The following is a 24,092-nucleotide window of genomic DNA, read 5'->3' on the forward strand; positions in this document are numbered from 1 at the left end:
CAGCATTCCAGTGTGTTCTGGTAGAAAAAAAAAGCACTGCATGTGCATACCGGTACATCTTTCTCTCCATCTTTATGTATTTATCACTGTCCTCTCTCTCTCTCTCTCTCTCTCTCTCTCTCTCTCTATATATATATATATATATATATATATATATATATATATATAGCCATTTAATTTACAATCACATAGTCGAATTAACTGTTGAATGAAATATTAGAATGTCTTGTAGCCTGATATGTAGTAAAGTCAATAATCAATAATTTCGTGGATCAGTAGCAATGCTGTGCTGCTTTACATCTCAGAACACATTGTACATATTTGCCATGCCACGTTGATCTTCCATCTAGGTGGTCTGGGTTCGATCCCGAACCAGGTCGTGATGGAATTTGTAGTGGACAAAGCAGACACAGGATTTTTCTTGGGTTAATTCATTTCCCTCTATAATTCCACCAACACTCTCCATCTTCCCCTCATTTCATCTATCATCTGCAATAGCAGACATAGATTGAAGTGAAGTCTTAGGGAGCCTATAGCTTTCTGATGCTCATACAGGAAGGGCTTGGGGCTCCAGGCCCTGGGGCTTGCGTCATGAGAACAGATGTAAAATTCCTGTCATGAGTATGCATTCTCGTTAGAAATATCGTATTATGTATACTGTACCAGTAAAGTTACTAGTGTGAATCAAGCTTATCTAACCGAAGTATTATGATTAAAAAATACAATTTTTCGATTGGCAAGTTTTTCTGTCCTACGTTGTACATATCTTCAATTTACATACTACCGGTATGAGATATATATTAAATACTAGTGATTCTTACCTTGCCTTTGTGATGTATTTGAATGTGTCGTCCCAATGTTTTAAGAGATCTGTCCTCTCATCATCATAAACACGAATATTTAAGTAATTAAACATCCCTGGGAAGAAGTTGTCTATCTCTCTTGTCACATTTAAAATATGATGAACTCTGTAACAAAAGTGATTATCATTTAACAAGCAATACAGACATGAGAGCTGCGGCTAAATATTTTGGTGTTACAACTTCATGTAGATGTTTCTGAAATATGAATTGCATGTAAGGAGTGCAATAATAAGTGAACATATGTAGCCAATAAGCTGCAATCGGTACTCTGGAACAAGGCATGCCATACACGGAAGGCAAGGAAAGTATTGCTTTCCCTGTTCAGAAAGTGAAAAGAAAGAAATTTAATGCAGAGGTTATATTTAATCGCGAGAACTATGAATTTGTTAATCTTAAAATGTCACAAAATACTTTCTCTGAGTGCCTGTCCTGGTTCAGGTGGATTCGTTATTAATATTCTATAGAGAAGAAATTACTGGAAACCAATCACGAGAACTTCTTTGCCCAGCGCATCGATGATTTTGCTGCTAAAGAGAGAATTGCTTTGGTATTCAAATATATTTAGGTGAGTTGGCTGCTATCAGTTTTGTACTATATACATAAAAATTTGTATTATTGCTTCCCTTACATAAAATCGCACCGCACGACACTGATCTGGAAAAATATTCAGAAATTCTGAATAATACTTTGATTAAATAGAGAAATGTTACAATGGATCACCTTTAATTTTCGCTCTACTATGTGAAGTAAATTCCACATTCACATAGATAGCACTTACACAATTTTCTGAAGATGTCCAAAGTGCAATAAATGTTCTTCTCTCTTTGCTTTCAACCCCAACCCACATTTGGTACTATTTCAGTATTGCAAATTGTTAACATTTCAGAGGATATTAAATAAAGCACTGTGAGTTGATACATCTAAAGCAATCCCCAAATTTCTACCTCAAAATGACATACGTTTACATTCCGAAAAATTGCAGTGTTTGCTGAGTTTAAAACATTATATCAAGTTAAAAATATAAATAGGGGTCATATCAAGCAAATTCTATGTTTTCGTGAGACAAGACTGGTAGGAAATATTCTGATCTGTTGCAACATAACTAAAGAATACTACATTGAACTTTATGAACTGTTTTTTTAAATTATTAGAACATGTGGAAGAATATACTCCACTTCTTTTTTTTTTCCCAACATTCAGCGAGCCAGATAAAAAAAAAATACACATCTTATATTTTCAGAAGGAGAAAATAAAACTACAATATTAATGTCTGCTCTTTCTTATTCACCGTCATTAAATCTTAGAATTTTGTTTCACAGCAGCTTTGCTTTCCTTAAAAAATATAAATTGTTAATTGTAGTATAGAAAAATTAATTAATTATTAATGCATACCATATGAGCACGTCAATCGAACTGTATTTGAGATTATGAAAGCAATATTGTTCAAAATATATTGATATATTCTGCAAATCATTACGTACAATGAGATATTCTCTCTCTCTTTTTTTAATATTAGTTTTTAAGAAATAAAATTTAAAAAAGGAATCAAATATAATAATTTATTTTCTATTAAAGTATTCAAATACAGTAAAATACTTCGTAACCGGCACCCAAATAACCGGCAATACCAAAACAATGGCACTTTCGGTTCAGCCAAAAAGTTTATATCTGCCACATTGCCAGTCTGGACCATCAGTTTTGCCACATTAGGAAGTTCGCATGAACTTTCGTTTTCAGTGAATATTGGAACCTAAAATTAATGTATTATTTGTGTTGTGTGATGTGTTTTAATAAAGATAATCCACACAATTTTATGTTTATTTAGTTATGTTTGGGCCGTCAGTGTTGCCACATTAGGAAGTTCGCACAAACTTCCGTTTTCAGTGAATATTCGAACTTAAAATTAACGTATTATTTGTGTTGTGCGATGTGTTTAATAAAGAAAATCTACGCAGTTTTTATGTTTATTTAGTTATGTTCGGGCCGTCAGTGTTGCCACATTAGGGAGTTCGCACGAACTTTCGTTTTCCGTGACTATTTGAACCTAAAATTAATGTATTATTTGTGTTGTGTGATGTGTCCTAATAAAGAAAATCCAAATAGTTTTTATGTTTATTGTATATACAGGCATTTATTCAATTATCCGGCAAAATCTCGTATCTGGAACTAGCCTGGTCCCTTTGGTGCTGGTTAAAAGGTATTCTACTGTAGTGTTTCTACATCACAATAGATTAAAAATTAAATATCACTGGTTATATTTCTTTTTTCAATTAAATATTTGTTAATTGGAATCGGAATACACCCATTTACCCTACTGGCATTCCACCATTGATCCATTAATTATTATCATGGAGTGCTATGAAAATTGCCTTAGACACTGTGCAGAGGGCAACGCCACAGCAGCAAAAATATCTATAGTTACGGAATATCACTTCTAGAGGATGGTTTAGTGAATGATGCAAATTCAAATACCCAATTCAATTAAAAAAAATACATTGGTATCATAATATTTAAATATCAGGCAAAATGATGTGACATAAGATATATGCGAACTTCACGAGCTACTTAGGAATTTAGTCTTTACTGTGTAGTTGAGGATGTTTTGTTGATATAATATCGTGGGCTTAATGCAGAAAGTCCATAACTACATAGCAAAGCAATGAGACTTACCAACTTTTTCCAATAAGTTCACAATAATAATAATAATAATAATAATAATAATAATAATAATAATAATAATAATAATAATAATAATAATAATAACCAAATACACGATTTGCTATATTTGAAGCAAAATAGACTAAACAGCATGAAAGCATTAAAACTTAAAATGTTGTCAACACTGTAAATACATCTCTAATTAAGTCTATGCTAACAATTACTAATTCATATGAGTCAAGTTTCAGGCTGGAATGCCCAAAACCCTAGTTATAATACTAACCCATTCTTCTGAAGCTCTTCTAAATTGGAAGCATTCCATTCTGAGCCAAGGTAAACGTGATCAAAAATCTCTGTAGCTGCATCCATTTGCCCCAGTATAGTAAGCATTTCCTGGTCAATAAATGGCTTGAATTCACCGAGGTCCATATCAAGATCTTCCTCCAAGCGACCTCTAATGTATTTTGAGGTTACTTCATCTAGGTCCACAGACATCATGATTTCTTTCAGGGTGCAACGAATCACGCGCTCTGTTTCCTCACGTTCCCTGGGCCTAAAAAATAAAAAGTCATCTTATCTTCTCATTCACAAAGAAGTTTCAAGTCTATGGGTGAAGTATGTAAGGTTAATCTACATCGAAATTCAACATGGTTGAGAAACAACTGACAAATTTTGTCTGGAGCCCTATATCAGTGACAGGATTTTTATTTGTCGTTAATCTGCGACAGCTTTATTCTCCTCTTGGAATATTCCATGTTAAAGATTTAATGCTTTTTAAAATGCAGTGCCCTCAATTGGGATCTAATAGCATGGTAACCACTAAACCATCAAGGACAAGGGCATCAATGACTTAAAGCCGTGATGCCAAACATTTCGTATAATATAATCTTTCCTATCTCGATTAGTTAACAACTAAAATGGTTATTAAAATCAGGCTCTTGTACATTTTTCAGAAGTTTCAAATTTCGCTTTGCATCACTATACTAGTATACGACATTGATTATGATTAAAGGACTCTAACAACTCGCTACACAGACCATATCCCTGAAAAAACCAGCCTTGAGAATAACTGTGATGTGCACACTAATGGAGCACTGCACCTTTAAGAATCACATGGACAGAAAGGAAATCCATTATGTAAATCCTGAGAGCTGACTTTATACTGTACTCCAACCAAGAGAAAATCTCAGGGGAATGAGACGCAGCGGGGTGATGCTATGAATGAATGTTGATGTCATATGGTCACACACGTGGGTACACGCATCTCCATTGGCTAACTCTCAAAGCATAAACGATAACACTGATACATATATTTATACTACCCTAGTTACAAAATTAGATCACGGTTAATTTCCTGGTCTTTTAATCCCTCCACACAGGAAATAGCATATACAGGAGAAAGCATGTTTTTTAAACTGACGTTATAACGGTAATATTATCTATTTACTTCGCTCCAATAGATGACGCAATAGTAAGCACATTCCTTTCACGGTTAATCTACTGATTGGAGTACAGTACATGTCCCGCATCGTAGCTGCATGATCTAAGGTGTCATACATTGGACTAGCGTTACCAAATGAGCGTTGGTTCGATTCCCATGGGGGAAGAAACTTTCTCATGAAATTTCAGCAAATGTATGGAACTGATGCTCATCCAGCATCGTGATGAATTATGAGTAGCGAAATCTAGTTTCATACGCCACGTACAATGGCTGGGGTGCAGAACATCGTGCTAACCACATGTGGACATGAGGCCAGCAGACTGCTGGTCAGCCTTAGTCCTCCATGGACTGTCGCGCCACGGGCTTTTAACTTTATAGATTAGAACAAGAGACCATTAACATATAAGCTATGAATACAATTTAATAAATAATAGTAATACAAATGGCCGACAAATATTGTCTGGAGCCCTCTATCAGGGACAAGGATCTTTTCATGTGACGTAAAACTACGACAAAGGACCCACAACTTTACTTCCCTCCTGGAGAAACACATGCTAAGGATTTTATCTTCCTTTAAAATCCATTGACCTTGCCAAGGTTTGAACCCGCGAACCTCGGCTAAACGACGAACATGCCACTAGACCAACGAGGACGACGCCCTCTGCCAATGGTTTCATCTGAGCATCTCAGAGAAAAATAAATATATCTGACTTTTGGATAATCTGTTCAAAAACAGCAAATTTATAGCCAATAATATCAAGGTTTACTTTTTGCGGCTAATTAGCAAAATATACTGTATTTCGCAAAACTACTTTCGAATTCATCTTACTTAGTCCGCACGGAGTCCGGTGAGGGTGGTCTCCGCGACTCCAAGCTGTCCATCGCATGCCATTCATTGAGGCAGGAGCGGTCAGACTCAATACGCTGCTCATAGTAGCTGACCCAATCGTGTGTGAGTCCTCCGAGGAAGTAGTTCTGTTCACGAGCCTTGGAGCTCACCTTGTGCAGGGTCTGCAGCGCTGACCTGTAACAAACAACCCTTCATTAGTCGAAATGGACCACAGTCACTCTTAATAGTATCTGTAACAAACAGAAATTACTAGTTTTATGAAACTGACACTAAATTGATGAAGCATTAGAAGGCCATCCAAGGCTTTAGTTTGTCACTTTCAAAAGATCCCTACAATAATTTATAAATAATATTTGTTCTTCTTATTTCTCATAATCGTTAGTACGTCCAACATACAGCGTTTAAGCTACATTAAAATTTAAATTTTGTATGAGAAGTAAACATCTTTTTGCATCGGTCTGTGAGTTTCTGTGCACATCTGAATACCTAATATCGATGGTCTACCTCCGTGCCTTCCGCAAGTTGATAACGACCTTGTAGAAGGCTTACAGATTACAGAACGTTTACAACAAAGCAAGAAACCTATTTCCATTGTCCTGACTGGGCCATAGGGCTGGATAGACATCTTTCCGCTAGAAGCAGGAAGCAAAAATTATGTGCTCTCCCTCTGTTCAAGATTAAAATTCTTTCACATGAGGTAAATCTAGGTCACATTACTTCATTCTGAGGAAAGGATTTTTATCTTAATTAACAAATAATAATCGTCTTCAGTCGGGTCTGACTCAGATCTTGCTTCCAGAGTTAAGAATTTAAGGACCACGTAGGTATAAATTGCGACTGTATAACGAATTCCTAATTAATTTACCATCGGCGATAGAAATATCATAGGATAAATAATTTCAAATACTTAAAGCACAAGTTAAAACACTGATTATTTCGTTTCTAATTTTGAGATCGAAAACAAAGATTTTTTCAGGAAACCTTTGAATAAAAAAAAATTGAAGGTTACAATGAACTTGAAACAGTTTATGTTTAGGGCAAAACTATAAACATATTCCGGTAAAATCTACGCAAGTCATATTATACTACACTACAAATTGCACACATATTATAAAACATATACACTGTAACATACTTGCAAAACTGTATACCCATCCTGTGCGAAGTGAAAACATACGAATTCATTGACTAATCACGTTATTGCTGCAGATGAATATCGTGTCCATCTGCGTTGTATCATCAGTTCAAAACATTATCCTCTACATTGTCTGTTGCTGTAGAGTATTAACATCTGTTGCCACTTACCGCTGACCACTTCCTCATTTCAAAACATTCTTATCAACATCCTTCTACCTCCCTCCTATATAGAAATCAGCAAACTTCCTTTCGGTCGTGCACTACAAAATGATGTCTCGAGAGCTCTTCTATTGCCCTCTATCAGTAAGCACAGCGACACTTTATTCCAAGAAGAAGCTGAAGGAAAATTTCGGCTAGTCACTCTCGGCAGCAATCACTTTGCGCTACTGAAAGAGGTTCCGCGTGTTTTCAAGCACTTCGTAAACCTGAATACCTTGAAAATCCATTATGCAACTTCTAACAAAAGGACTTCGGAGAGAACACAAAGCCCTTTCTAGCTAAGGCACGACGCACGTCTTCACAAAGACAACCCTTCAGAGCAACACTGCTGTGTAGAGCTGCACCCCCTGGAGCGAAATGGAAGCCGGTGGTGGGATGAATCTGTGTATCAAGGCAACCTCGCCAAGGACACCAACACGCACGGCACACCACGTGTTGGAAATGAATGGTCGGGGTATTGGGTCCGTGACCTCGGGTACAGTCCGGAGCCAACATGTCTGCGATAACACCGCCAACACATTTTTATACACACAAGATGATGACTGAGAAAAGAGCGTTGAGGAAAAGGTGCGAATCCCAGACAAAGACGTTATAATATAGTAGACGTCCCAGAGGAAAAGCCCAAAGACTCGGAAACCACTACTTCATTTCCTGGTAGTCGAGCATCTGCGTCTCGCGTCCAAATAAACATCTAAATATATGCAGGAGCAAAATCTTTTGTGTTGTGTCATGTAGATCCTAAAGTACAAATGACGCCGCAGATTTTTTACCTTTACATGTTGAGACAAAAATAAGTGAAAGATGAAGCTATTGCTTGTCAGTGTTTAGTCAGTCCTTTATTTAACGACGCTTAAAATGCAAAAGGTATTCAAAGTTGATGAGAATGACGAGACTACAAAAGTGAAATCACAGTGACGGAATTACTCACAAAAATCTTTCACAGGGGCGTTGTGCCAAATAAATTCTAGCAAGATTTGCCAAGGTTTGAACCGCTGCTCCATAGAAGAACATCACCGGCCATCCGTCAATACAATCGTTACAGGACTAGTTCTCCCTCTAATACAACAAAGAAAACAATAATGAACCAAACTCAAAAGAAATGAAGGCGCCAAAGTAACGTATAACAAATAAAATGAACAAAGCATAAAATTAATAAATTAAGAATTGAATAAAATACCATAACAGATAAAGGTGGAAAAACCTGCTCTTTATAAACTTAATTACTTGTAATATCTCCCTCACAATCGGTCACAAGGATCTATAATTATTAATTTAAATATTTGTCTCTAAATCCAAGGTACACGGATCCAATCCTGTTCGAGGGCGATGAATTTCGGCAGGAAAATTCACAAGAGTGGCCTCCATCACACAAGGAAATAAAACTGTTACCAATGTTCATATCTTGTAGATTTATTGTATGTGAAAATGAAAGATATCTTTAACCACGCATAAACATGAATAAAGAAAAGCGATGTTCCATATTAAGGCTCGCCATTACTGCCGTCTCAACTTTTGGTCACATTTCGGCTTTCGTTAGAACTATATAAATTAAATGAACACCTGAACACGAAGTTGTAGTTGCCGTGACCTTTCAAACAAACATTTCTGAGAAGTTTCTTGTTCATGTATGCATAAAGTCAGCATGTGACAAATGCAAACAAACATGACTACTCAAATACGCAGGTGTGCCGTTTTCAACATTGCGTGTGTGTCTGGATGTTTACGAATCACATAAACTCAATGAATTTACTAACAATGTTCATTAATGTTGCTTAATGCCAATGATAACATTTTAAAAAGGCTAAATGGATGGATACAGATTGATCTTTGCGAAAGAAACTGATTAAAATAGTCGAAAAAAAACTTTTAGGTTGTTTGTGCTTGTAAGAATAAGAGAACTGATCGAATCATGTGTCGATACCAAGAGCGGCGGACCAAAAAAAAAGTCATGGGATGAATATGTGAAAGAAGCAATGATAGTCTGAGACCTTCAGACGGACTCAATAGCGTTTGAGAACGCGAATTAGCGATTAACCGCATAAAGCTGAATGTATCAAAATCAGTTTTTCCAGTTTTGTGTATGTCCAAAACATACGTGCCCTTGCGATAACAAACGATAACAGCTCAAATCAATTTTGTTGTTAGGATAAACAAATACGCCTGCAATGTGCTCATTGCTCATACAGTATGTAGACTATTTACCAATTACGATCCGTGGTCGCCCAAACAATTAGGTCTACATGATAATGACTTCCGTACGTAATAAACACAAGGCTACATTATATAATATTGTTATTTACTTCTTAATAGAAATACATCCAATCCATAGTTTTGTTTTTAATTAAACAATTTTCACGCATGAAACTTGAAATTACGTTTTCATGGAGTATTCAAATCGATTGAATATGTTTACCGTATTGAAACTTTAATGAAAACGCGGATTTAAAACGATCTGAGTCTCAAGGTCGATACACCTAAAAAGTGTTATCGGATCGTATCCATTATCAATGAAAACGCGTATCGTAATCAAAAAGATCTCTCAATATTCTAAGCGCGTGAACGATCGTCATTATTTTGTTTAATATGTCAGCTGGTTTATCAAGAGCGAGAGCAATTATTTATGTTGAAAAGACTGTTGTAGGCCTACCACACAATAGTTTGTAATATATTTTTCTGAAAGTCATTACAATTCTTCATTAACAGCCAGAATATTAAGTTACGGTACTTATCAAGCGCCTCATTAAGAAGTCAACATTGCTTATTAATACCTGGCCTACAGAGTGACCATCATGCTAACCAACATATCTACTTTCGAAACTACAGTTTCCGTATTCAAATCGTTTTCAATACCTACGTATCGAAAATTACATGAAAACAGGGATCGGAGGGGTCGTATTCAGTACAGACCGATTATTTAGTCCTGACAGCTCAGCGACGCGAAAAAGGGAAAGTAATAGAAGTAGTGGGGAGAGCTACGGAGTAGAGATAAGGGTGAGGTCGGTAAGGAATGCAGTACAGCTTAATTGTACTAGAAACATACCGCTCTACCGCAAGCATTACATCCGATCGCTCCGAAGGCAAGCGAGAGACTAACCCAAACACCCTTGGCGTAACTAAATGGACTCGCCTGACCCAGGCGCACATCTCCGGCGAATGTCAGGACTAAATAAGTTAAACGTATTCAAATCGATCTCAATACTCCATGAAAAAGTATTAGTAAATGTTTCCACTGAGTGATAACTGATAAGTATTCCGAGTGCACCTGTCTATCCTCATCACGTCATCACAAATCATGCGGAATGTGCCAGTCCGGATTTATATGGTAAAGAATGGCAGCTATCTATCTTGAAGAGTCACATCATATCCGAAAAACATAACCGTTGTAAAAAAATGGCGGCAACTACATTAATAAGATCATACGAGTCTAGTTCTCTCTACATGCGGTTCACAAGCGACATTACATCGATAAATATAGACTTTTAGTTATAACACAAATTACAGTTTGTGTAAGATTCGTGTTAGAAATATATTTTAGCTTGTAACATAAAATTTTACGAACATTATACGGGCTAAATATGACAAACAACAATGGATAGAAGACTAGTGTCGTTTTGATCTGTAATAAAGATGCAGCACAAATATATTGTCTAGGTATATCGTTATCCAAATAATTGCTAGTGTCTGCTTTCCATGCTGGTAAACCGGCGCGGCGCATCCCGGCGGATCCACATGGAATTCGGGAGGACAAAGACAAAGGTAGGTTTTCGCGGGGTACTCTCGTTTCTCCCTACCGGCATTCCACCATTGCTCCATTAATCATTATTATCACAAGGTGGTATGTATGTACTTCGCCCTCCATGGTGCACTGAGGACAACGGCTACAGCGGCAAAAATAGCTACAGCTTCAGAGCGTCGCTTACAGGTGGGAATGCTTGGGTGAAGAGACGCGAAGTTAATGTCTGCCACTCGATAAAAATATATATTTACATATTTAATTATTTACACAAAGTTTTAAAAATTATGAACAATTACTGTTGCCTCCTGATTCCAGGTAAAATAACTTTTCAAAAAAAAAATCCATATTCATAATTCCTTCATAACCAAGCTTAAATACTGTATAAAAAGGTCAAATAGTTTAGAATTACATATAGGTGCAGTACTGTCATGGAGGCCATACATCATATGGGAACCTACAACTTTTTTAATTAGTCGTATGAGGGAAAGAAAATTTTGTCTGTACGGAGCCATACGGCATATGGGTGCCTAAGTTTTGTACGCGGAGATCAGTACAGATCTAAGATCATCTCTTGCTGTTCCTAATGTATTTTGATGTTCATAAACAAAAATTGTCCACCTCTGCAGCACTGGAATCCAGAATTATGTAAAATAATGGTTGAAAAACAAGAAGTGTGCATATACACACTCCAAGATTCATCGAGACAAGTGTCCATCTACGGTGGTGCTACATGGTGTATTCTTTAAATCAAAACTTGTTGTACAATTAAAACTTAGGGCAAAACAATTTATTTCTTTACTTCTTCTTTAATATTAAAAAAAATCATTAAATGACAGTCGGAGAGATAGAGAGAGGAAAATAAAATATATTTCAAGGAAGAAAACAAGAGGTGGGGCGTATGGCCAAGAAGAAAATTACCATGACAGCACTGTATAGGTGTATGATATACACGCAGACAGACGGAGAATAATAGGGCATCTACCAAAAATAGCATTTCCGATATAAAAGAATCCAAAAACATGCAGATCCGTCAAAGCTTATTGTTAGCATCATGCTACTTTTGGTACTTCAAATAACGAGAAAATAAAATCAACAAAGTAAACTACTATTCTGGAAAGGAAAAAGCAACCAAATCCCCGGAGAAATTAAATGTCACTGTTAAAAACTCGATGAATCGTGATTTGTACTAAGGATGACCAGTATCACAACTCGGACGAGCCAAATTGAATTCCATCTCAGACAAGCCTTCCATCATTAAGAGTGACATTCATTCACCAAACACAATCAGTGTTTAATATTCATAGTGCACCGTGTACTGGAAAATTTAATCGTGCAACATTTTGATAAGAGGAGGTACATTTTGGCGCACTAACACAAAGAGAAAATAAGGACTAGGAACATTAATAGTTAACCACAGAGTGCAACTATATACACAGACACATCCGGTGCGATGACGAGGAATCCGTGTTAAGGAAGTCATGGTATAATAATACCTGGATACGAAAACATTTCCACAACAAACCCTTATCAGCCCGCACAAACTTCACAGCGATGTGATAGCTATCATCTGCAAATAACACGTCACAATGCATACGAAATATACCGAAATTCACAAGATGCATTGCAGCTCCACGACTTCGCTCACCATTACCTATGTAGGTAATATCTCTCTACATTCGCGTAGTACGTACATCACCTTGAATCCAGCAGCTCGGCCTCCACCAGGCTGCTCTTTCCTAAAATGGACAACCAGAATGGATGTAGTCCGACCACTAACCATTATCAACTCCTCCAACACTACAGCACACAGGATCGACAATTCAACAATAATAAAATTCTAATGATGATGAACATGATCACAATCTCGCAAGCCAACTCACGCAGCTAAGGTAGAATAGTTTGTTTGGAATTCAAAAAGTCTAGGTTTGTTTTGGCATTCTCAGCGCCTTCTCGGTCTTCCAACACTCCGCTGTCTTCTTGATTAATAGTTTTATGTTTGTAATAAGGCATGATGTGGTTCCATTAAAAATATATGTTAATGCCACTATGTATTCTGTAATTACTTTGACGTAATATTTAATTCACCTTGTATTTCTTCATTTATTCAACAATGAAGTAAAACAGTCAATGACTAAAGTAATGAAGTAATTTCAATCCTCAGGCACCAAATTTCAAAGACAGCACCGAAACAGCCGAAACATTTATGAAAGATATAAATTTACACCCGAAAAAAATATCGCACAGATAAATAATGTTGAGCAATCATGTAACTGACGACATAATATCCACTTAGTTTAGGTATCCCAAGTACACTTCACGTACTTCCAACATAAACATATAATCTAGGCATATAACCTACTTTTAATCTCAGAAATCAATCACGATTAGCGAGGGATCGCTAGTTCGAAATATTCAAATTCACGAATCACTCACACAAATGACACGAGATTACTAACCCTGAGGAAGATCTTCCCATGCTGTGCGCACACGAAGCTTGCACCTCTCCTTTGTGACAAGAATACACTGCACAACGTAATCCAGTGACCCACACACATGCACTACATGACAGCGCCACTGGCAACTGCGAAAGTTGAACACTGTGCAAAGATTTTGCAGTAGTAAGCGAATTGAAAGGAGGCGTTTGTATAAAAGAGAGGGAAGCGTAGAATGCAAAGAGAGGGGAGGGATGGATGGATGGATGGCTGTAAAGAAAGGAAAGGGAAGATTGAGAGTATTATACATCTGAGGCGGCCTTATTTAGTCATGGTCCATGTGTGGGATGACCAAGTAGGAGGGGAGAGAGGCTCTGAGTGCGGCAGGCTAGACTTGAAGGAGATGAAAGAAAGTTGTGAGCCTATTAGAAAAAAAATCCCAACACAGCCAACAACTTATTCCCGATAAAACTTGCCCGACCTCTGATTCGAAGCATCTGACTCGAATGAAACATGTGCCCAGACCGCGAGCGCTAGCTGTATGATGGAGAAACGCGGCCAAATATGGACTGGAACTGGAAAACAGTCTCACAACGGGGCCTCGACCATGATGGAGTTCCAGACATTGGCTGTAAGTCTGCAAGGTTAGACCTTGGCCCGACAAAAGACGATTCTCCAAATTGTTAATGTGTTCTACGTACCTGGATGTGACTATTTCCAGCATATTATATCCGGTTATGGCATTTCTGCTCCCGTCGACTGGAGGATAAATGAACAAAAAGCGCACACAAAATTGTTTCGCACACTGTATTACACCCACTCGAATTGTGAGAACACGATTCGTGGCCACCCATTGCTATAAGCAAGTATTCCTTGCCATAATGGACGAAGGAGGAACGAGCCAGATTCCGCCAGCAACGAGCAACCGAGCAACACTGACTCCCTTATAGGCTCAAGGAAAACGCTTCGCAGATAAAGCCACATCACTGCAATACGTCACTTTCCTCTTCAGTGACGACACATTCCGCCTGACTCACAACACTTGAGAGCTAGTCGCGAGTGCAGATGATGAGCCTCCACTGCGAAATTCTTCAACAGAACTCTAATCCTCATTACACCCTCGACACTTTTCAGTGTTTACTTTTATGACACAATGTCCTCCACTGCTTCTCTGGCTACAAGTGCAACAGATTCGGGTTCGAATCCCGATATGGTTAAGATAATTTATTTTCTTCTCATAGGGCTGGTTGTATTTCTTTGAGTTTGTCCCTTCTTGACTCAAGTGGCAATCTTGCACCATGCTGACCACATAAGGATTCCCGTTACTTTTATATGTTCACAGTTCGTAACATTTCAGGAGTTAGAACGGAACAGTCGAAACAGCTAAACCTTGAAAGATTATTTTGATGATGATGATGATAAGACGCTTCAACGCTGCTTCATCACTTTACCTTAATCGAAAATACAAGCAGTTGCTCTTATTTCTTAAGACAATGTGTATACCCACTCATACTTGATTAAAAGATGAGCGCATGAGAAAATGCAGGTAATGAATGAATGAGTACTGATTTAATTCCAAAGGCTATTCAGAATCGATCACCACCACTTAAAAAACTCGGCTAGAGAATGACACTTTTATGTCGGCAAGAACACATCCCTTTCTAACTCAGTCAGTGAATAGGAGAAGAGTGACCTCATTTCGGCAACAATTACCTAAAATGCACTGGCTTAAGTTGTTATGACAACTTACGATATTGCCAAATTTCTGCTAAGACTACAGAGGTCTTCAGGCTATTTGTCAATGTAAGCGCAACTGCAACGTTGAATATGCTCCGCGTGGTAACTGTCAAGACACATTTTCAGGGCGGCCTCATCCTTTAGCATTTTGAACCAAAACCGTAACTCGCCAGTAACGGCACTCCCTGATTATGTAGTTAGCACGATGCACGACTAACTTTTAAGACAACATAAGACGAACATAAAATCACTACTTACTAGCAACGGGACTCCCTGATCATGTGGTTAACACGACGCAAGACTACCTTTAAAGACAATATGAGGCAAAAACAAAACCACAACTCGCTCGTAGCCGGACTCCTTGGTCATGTGCTTAGCATGACAAAACCACCTTTCAAAACATTATGACAAAAACAAAACCACTCGGCAGTAGCGGAACTACCTATTCATGTGGTTAGCACGACGCAATCCAGCCTTTTAAAACATACTATAAAAACAACGCAAAGGGCACACACTCAGTCCTCATGAGAGAAAGATCTTCTCTTTCTGGGTACATGTGCTTCGAGTACAAAATTGGGTTTCTCCTGACAATCTGGGAAACGTTACATAACTTTTATAACATACAGTTCAGAGAGATAGCGATAGAGATGATGAAGAGAGAGAGATAGTAGTAAGTTGTCTGTTTTACTAATCAACTCAATTCATGGAAAGAGGACTCGTTCGTAAGAAAAAAAATCGAATTAGAGCACCAAACGAAAAGACTACAACATTATCTCTAGTGCTCACATATCCATGTTACAGTCCATCTTATATCATTTTATGATTCTTGCTTTATTAAAAACTTACTATTAAATTATTAATTAAATATCTTCATGATTATTTTACAAAAATATTCTAAATACCTACATCAACAACATTGTCTAAGATCTTTTACCTATTCCTCCAGGAAATATTTTTTCTTAATAAAAAAGTTTAAAAAGAAATAATATTGAAGGTAACGATTAAAAAATATATATTTATTGAAGGAAAAGGTAAAAGATCCTAGACTATGTTGTTAATGTAGGTCTTTAAAACATTACAGTATAAGAATCATGCACATATTTAATTAATCGTATATTTTATTATGTAAATGCTTTACGGTTATAAAAAATATGCAAAATTGATAATTTTTACAGGTATTTATTAGCTATTTTAATACTTTGAATAATGTTTTATAAAGTGTAATGTATTTATATTAAGCATGAAAAGTTTCGTTCATTTAGCTTTTATAGTAGCTGAAAAAAAAAAAAATTCACTAAATTTTTGTAGACCAATAGTGTACCTTCCTCCTTAAATGTAGAACAATATTATGAAATACTGTTTAAATTTACTATGTAAAAAGCTGATAAAAAATTAACTTAACTGAAATAAACAAACAAATTCAACTACCGGTATACATTATTTTCTCAATAGGTCTTGAGTTACTAGGTTCCTGGAATAGAGGATTGTGCCACAAGCACATTCCCTCCCACACAATGGTGCCAGACACCAGTCTGGAAATCACAAAGAAAGGCAGTTTGCATTACGTACTGTAGTGTAGATTCTTGCAACATTTTAGTTTTCTAACTCGACTTATGACTCATTTGTGCAAATATAAAGCAGTGCTCTACTTCAAGCAGTAATTACATATAGGAGTTATACGTAACAATGAAGTTTTTAACAATAAGGAAAAATACATTTTTGCAAGAGGATTCGTATCTTCACTAATTCCTATACAATTCTGAAAACTCGAGCACTGCCTTTTTTACAGAAGAAATGGGATTTTGTTAAATGTGCACAAGCACTCGGTTATTATGGAAGCGAGTATCCCCATTGGAACAGGGTTTTATCAATGTATGTTTGTGAAAAAAATTAGAAAATTCTATGCATTGTACTTTAAATATCATTATGGATGGAGATGGAATTGTTCTACAGTGCATACATTTTATCTTTCCAGCCGGACATCCCGTAATACCACAAAAATCTTTAAAAACAAGTCATCTTGGGTGGTCTAGTGGTTATCAAGCTATCCGTTCGCTCGAAGTTTGCGGATTCAAACCTTGCCGAAAGCAATAGTTTTTGAAAGGAGTTGAAATCAAGAATGTGGCTTTGTTAAGTAAAATACTACGAACCACCACCATCCCAGCCGCCGCCACCAACACCACCACCACCACCACCATCACCACCACCACCACCACCACCACCACCACCACCACCACCACCACCACCACACCTATTGGCTACTTGACGGACAAAGAATAAAACAAAATTTTAAGTATGAGAGAGTACACAGTAAGTCAAGAGACTGCAGTGTATTCGGAGTTGGGTAATATAAGTGTAATTGGAATAATAAATAAATAAATAAATACATAAATAAATAAATAAATAAATAAATAAATAAATAAATAAATAAATAAATAAATAAATAAATAAATAAATAAATAAATAAATACAAAAAGTATGTCCAAAAATTAAACGATTGCTGTAATGCATATTTCTTAAATCATGGCAACTTCCTATGCAATTGTTTCTTCTTTCAATTTAATAAATTACTCAATTGTATGCGAATAATAAAAAAGGCTATGTCTGGCAAAAGTTCGTGCTACGAAATGACTTTGCGCGCATTAGGTGTGGGTGTTTCTTTAACCTTGCCCTATTATTAGGAGAGTTTATTCACTTGGTCTGCGCGCTGGTAGGATAATGTAAGATAATAAACTATCATTCTCTCTGGAAATATGTACCCCCGCTTAAAATTGTATTTAGAACGGACGAATTTCCCCACGTTCGCGCTGAATTTCACACTAAGTTATATAAGGATGACTAATAGTAACTCTACGATGTTATCTTATAAGCGCCTGAAGTAACGTCATCACTAGCACTACAGTATTCTTGTCAGTAACCCTTATCAGAATTATTACACGCGCATTGAAAGTCGATAAAATGCTAAGAATATATCGATGCAACAGTGCTGATTAACAGAATTTGTGGTGATAAACATTTCGAATCTATCGTAATTACAGGGGCCAATAGAATTTAAAGATGACAAATATCTTAAGTTCTTCAGAAACAAAGTAAATCTGATTGGCCCGTGACTGAGATAATCGTATTCGTGAATGGGAGAGCTCCAGATAAAATTTACGGGCTATTTTTCGTCCACGTCAAAATTCGACTCTCCTTATCATCATACCACATATCATCTTATCGTCGCGAATGCAATGAAGTCTCGTTACAAATGTTCAATGCCTTAAAAATGGAATTCCATACATTGACAAACTATCAGAATCCATAAAGATGGCCATATCTACTGTGTAATAAACAAATACATTAGCACTTGAAATGTTATTGCAAAATAATACAAAGATTACCAAATTAGGACCATTACAATATTATATTGTGCTGCATATATTATAAAATAGCCTGACACATATTGTTTCAAGCCGTGAAAATCAGATGTTCCATTATTCATCACTGAACTAATTAAGATCTACAAATTATTTCCACCCAAGTAAATATCCTTTCCATAAAAATTTACAAAATGCGTTTAGGGCACTGATCCTGAGATAGGAATATTTTATAATTATGTGAAAGCGAAAATAACCGTAATAATGGCTTTCAGAAGTAGAATTTTCAGGGATAAACAGCAAAATCATCATCTTCTAGACCATTTGGTATGTTTGGACTTCAAGAGGTTTTTATTTGGTCTATCAATCTTGATATAGGATGACCTACGACTCTGTATCCCGTTGGTTTATAATTTAAAATTATTTTTGGAAATCCATTTTCTGGCATACGGACAGACTTCACTTACTCTTTCCGTTTTGTCATTTTGATTGAACATTTATAATTTATGTCTATTGTCTGTATTCCTTTCTTTTATTCATAATAGTGTATCCTGTAAGTGAACAGAGAGAAATATAATTTCTGCTGCTTCTCTTTCTGTAAGTTTGAATGAGCGATTGATTAGTAAGGTATGAAGGAATCTTAATGTCCCGTCATCCTAAGGGTCATACGGGGCCTGTAATGGGATAACTTTGCCATTTTTACTGTTATTATTATACCTATTATATAAAAGTCATGCAACTTGTGCTTCTGAAGATATTTGGAAGAACAGTTTTGGTTTATACCATGCAGGATACTTATACGTTTCGATTTACAGGTTCCGTTGTAGATATTAAGTCGAAATGTATGGTGTAAATCCCAAAACTTCTCTTATAAACATAATCACAATCAAAGCTCAAAATTTCGTAACATGTTTTTAATGTACACTAAAGTGTCACAAGGAAGTGGTGGTGATGTTAACGTGACATATCCGACCTCTTAGGACAACTCATGAATAACGTCACACAATCCCTATGCACTCCTCTGTCGGGAATCTAATCCGGGTCCCATAGATTTGTAACCATAAACGCATGGAGGAGAACTAGTTGGAATGATGCCATCTCTTAACGTTCGGTTCAGAGTTGGTAATTCTCTTCCTAATGCTGACACAAGGTTAACTATATTGACATTTCCTTCTGAAAGACAAAGTTTCAAATTGACAAAACATAAAGTACGATATATTTCAATGTCAACGGCTTTTGCGTCACATTCCGAACATAATATAGTAGCGTCCATGAATTCTTGTTAGATACAGACTGCAAGTCAGAAAAGTGTGTGTACGCTATGAGACTTTCTCACGTAAGATGGATGGGCGATGTAAATCTTGTGGGTAGGGCTTTCTCTACGAACAACACGTATACATGAGTGACACACTGAAATTTGTGATAAACCGCAGCTTTCGCTCTCTAAGATATTATACATACATATACAGTACATAGGCTATATATCTCAGTATATTTCAATTCCTAAAACGCATATTTAAATTTCTTATTAGCACTCAATAATAGTTAATTCATTCGGAAGGTATGCGCATAAGATAAACTTACGGTATATTTTTCTCCAAAAATACGATTACATTTGAAGCCATTATTAAAAATTATACAATATTATGATTGCTACCACTGGCTACCCCCTGTGGACACCCTTGGTGGTGTACACATGCCTAAATTTGCAGCATCACATACATATCTAGTTCGAAAATGAATAGACCACGACTCTAATTTCACAACAGATTGTTAAAAGAAAGTAAGTAGGCAATGCAAAATCGTATTTTATTTAGTTTTAATAAATTTTGAGTTCAGTCCATTTTTATTTATTTTTTGCCATTATCTCCTAAAATATTAATTAAATTGAAAATTAACATGAGACAAAAGTTATTTATTTTTTAATTTTCTACAACATTTATCTGAAACATTTTGTGATTGGTCCGATGGTTAAAAGTATCTGAAACTGTAGAGTACGGATTGCTGGTAAAATTCATGTTCTGGGAATAAGTTAATTAAGTAGTAAAATATCGTTGCAATCGAGAAGTATTGGGAATAAATTTGAATAAGGAACCAAAAAAGTTTCCTTCCCAGGCAGGATTCGAACCACGAAAATCTTAGTTACCAGTCTATCGTGCTCTGGAGTTAACAAGGCTCCGAAATAAGCTACAAGGGTCGGTCCGTTTTTTTTTTTTTTGCCGCTACTGTACATCGTTTGGAAAATGCGTCTATATCGTTGAAACAGTTATCAGTATCTGCCTCGATGGAAATTCCAGGACCTATAGGTACAGATTGCGCCTCAAAACTAAAACAGATTCTTCAGCGAAACCCAGGATTTGACAAAATGAAGGAAGTGTGTGCAGATCTTGAAGGGGAAAAAATTACAGGCAAACTACCTTGGGATCCAGCATCCATGGCAGCAATGAAATTTGCTCCCATCACAACCTGTGCCGTTGAAAGGTCATTTTCAATATACAAAACATTGTTGACAGACAATAAAAAAAGATTTGCACCAGACAATTTAGAAATGTAGCTTGTCATACACTGTAACCAAGAATCTTAAATTCATATAGCAAGCAGTAAATTAGTTAAAGGAAAGTGTTATACTCATGTCGTCATGTCATATCAATCAGTTCAGATAAGAAAAATGGACGTTGGCACATTTCCTATATTATTTTTTAAGTAAAATTTATAAACTAATAAAGGATAGTGTGTTTATGGTTAAAAACCTAAAAAAAAAGCTACTTCCTTTATACTGTACAAAAAGGCCAAAATGGTCCTTTGAAAATCCTAAAAATCCTAACCCTGGTAAAGTATACTCATTCGTACTCTCTGTGTTTCATTATAAGATTGTGGTTTTCAACGAGCGGCTCAGTGCTCGTGATTGAGTAGGGTACGAAGACTCTTGTAACTTTTTCCATAGAAACTTAAGCTTATCACATGCCATAATGTTTCTTCTAGTTTGGATTAACCTACATCAATTTAACCTGATATATCTATGTCCAAAGTCTAACGGTTGGGGAGAAATTAAAAGGAGAAATACTGGAACGTCTTGCGGTTCCGTGTACTAGACTTGACGTGTTACGCCAGATCTTTCGCACACGGCAGCATCTGAACTCCACAACGCCTGCGCAACACACATAACTAAATACACGTTCACTTGATATTTAATTCGTGTATTTGCATACGTAGTGAATATATAGACGACGTTTTTCCAACCGAAGGGTTCTATCTATCTATGTGTTTTACCGTATTTACTGGATCTTACCTGACACTAGCAAGCTATCAAGTGTTTCACTGAGGTAGGAAAGTGAATGAGTACCGACACTTGATATGAATTTACAATTCAGGAACTCCAAACAAGGGCAACCTTTGTAATTTGTCTTATGTAATTATTTTATTTTCTTTCTCAGTTTGTACTTTATTATGAAATAAACTTATTGGAACAACACAAGATGCAGCTTTTCAATAATGTATCCTACCACAATGTTCTAGAACGTAGAAATACCTCTATAATGCCTCTCTCTGTTTAAAAGTTCACCCATCAATAACTCCTCAACCGTTACATTTCGGACATAGGTATATGATATTAAATCGATGTATATTAACCCAAACTACATTATCCTGAAGTATTTTACATTCATCCTGGGACACACTATATATTACCACAGACTTTAAAAATATGAATTTAAATTGTTAACTGCCTCCCATTGGAGGCAGCCCAGAAGGACTCCGTATACTCTCCTACATGAATAATAAAGTGAAGAAAAAGAAATTAAACAGAGTGAATATGATGAATCAGAATTTGGCAAGAGCGTTTCAAAACTGAAGTTATGATGTCAGTAGTAAGTGTCTGTGGTAGTTCAAAAGTCTTCCATAAACAAACTAATTAATTAACATGTCTCATGTAAATTATTATGATTTTTAAATATAAACTTAACGGTAACGCAAGTTAAAAATTTTAGTTCAGCTATAGTCTAAAAAAACAATGATAGGTAGGTAGCCTATTCCAACGGTTCCCAACCTGTGGTCCGCGGACCGCTAGGGGCCCGCGAGTGATTTGAAAACGGTATGCGAAAACAAGGTATGTTTTAAACAGTATTTTAATTAAATTTAACTTTATCATTAAACAATTTAAGATACATAATTGGTCCGACAAGTTAAATGTATAATATAAAATAATTAATAAAAATCCTTCAATAACTGTCTTAGTTTATTAGCCTAATGAAAGCGCTAGTCACATTACAATGTAACTATGACTTAATGTTTTTTATTTGTATAATTCATTATACTAATAAACTAAGACAGTTATTGAAGGAATTTAGTAAGTATTTTATATATTAACTTTATCATGTTCTATGAGTTCTCTCAGATTGTTGGATTATATATGTTTCTGTCAGACTTTTGAGACACAGAGTTTAACAGGAATGAGATAGCCTGAAGAACTTATCCTTGGCTTGCAAGTCTTGGCTACCTACCTAATATTAAATTTTTTGTTATGTACTTATATGTTTTCTCTAAATTCAGTTTTCAGAGTCAAATTTAACAGTATTCACTATTCAGGATAAAACTGAAGCAAAGAAAATAAATTAAATTTGTGTAGTGTAATAAACAGGAAACAAAAGAAAAGGCGCCAAGACCAGCAACAACCAGTTCTGATCATGGCCAATAGCAGGCCGAAACATGTTAACATAAAATTTAACACGTAAAAGACACATAATACGTTTTCCAAAGTGATATAGCGTTAAAAGTCGTATAATCAAGATGTATAAGTTTAGCAGTCCACCCTTACACCGTTTTTCTTCATTATCGACTGTCAGAAGTACAATTAATTTACTTTATATTCCAGTTCTACGAAAGCAGGAATATACAGGGGCGGCTAACAGTAGAACTTCCATCTTCGCAATAACTCCTCTGCAGCCGGCTCGCATATACCACTTGGCTTCCTTTAAAAGGGTTCTAACTAAACTAGGTTGTCGTCAGTGTCTTTGAGCACAGTGTATTGTAATTGGACATCTGCCTCCTCAAGATACAGCAGCTGCTGCTGCCAGACTCTAATGCTACCGCACAGGGAGATATCTAATTCATCATTAAGTCCATCTCGGTTTCTTCTTATAACTAAAGTAAACTTGCAAGGCATCCTCCCACACCATCGTCAACAGAAGTAAAAAGAAAAATGCCTTCCAGCCTTTGTAACTGCATCTTGGAAATAAATGAATCAGTAAACTCCTTCAACAATGGTTACATTGCATCGTCTTCAAACTGTGGACGAATCTCTTTCCGCAGAATTGTGTAGTCTTTATTTGGATAACCACGCCCTTGTTTACATTCTGATAAACCTAATGTTGTATCTAAGGTAATAATAACTGGTATGCAAATACGCAGAAATTGAAAGACAACTAACATTCTTTCTAAAGTGGGCTATTACTAGAGCCCGGATATTTATGCAAAATAAATACTAAATAGACACCCAATTATATACCAGCCTACATTACAAATAAAATTAATAATAAGGTATTTTATAGCCTATTTAAGCTTACAATACCTTCGCAATATGGGTAGCTATAAACGTAACACAAAGTCTTCTTCTTCTTTTTCAGTTCACGAAATATGCATATCGCTGCTGGGTGCACTTTACA

The 24,092-nt window shown here is 36.2% G+C and overlaps 1 protein-coding gene across 6 annotated transcripts in view; it reads right to left on the reverse strand.

Moving 5' to 3' along the window:
- The window catches only part of ssh (Protein phosphatase Slingshot), a 461,482-nt gene that overhangs the window by 4,799 nt on the left and 432,591 nt on the right, over positions 1-24,092 (reverse strand). For 2 of the 6 annotated variants that reach the window (XM_069847761.1, XM_069847760.1), the window contains exons 6-8: positions 5,792-5,986; positions 3,805-4,074; positions 822-968 (exon numbers count right to left, since the gene is read on the reverse strand). In XM_069847761.1, the coding sequence (XP_069703862.1) occupies positions 822-968; positions 3,805-4,074; positions 5,792-5,986 (612 nt within the window). The other 4 variants (XM_069847763.1, XM_069847764.1, XM_069847765.1 and 1 more) reach the window with 4 other exon arrangements.

The sequence above is a fragment of the Periplaneta americana genome, chromosome 15, assembly GCF_040183065.1.
Source record: "Periplaneta americana isolate PAMFEO1 chromosome 15, P.americana_PAMFEO1_priV1, whole genome shotgun sequence".
In the NCBI taxonomy this organism is placed as follows: domain Eukaryota; kingdom Metazoa; phylum Arthropoda; class Insecta; order Blattodea; family Blattidae; genus Periplaneta; species Periplaneta americana.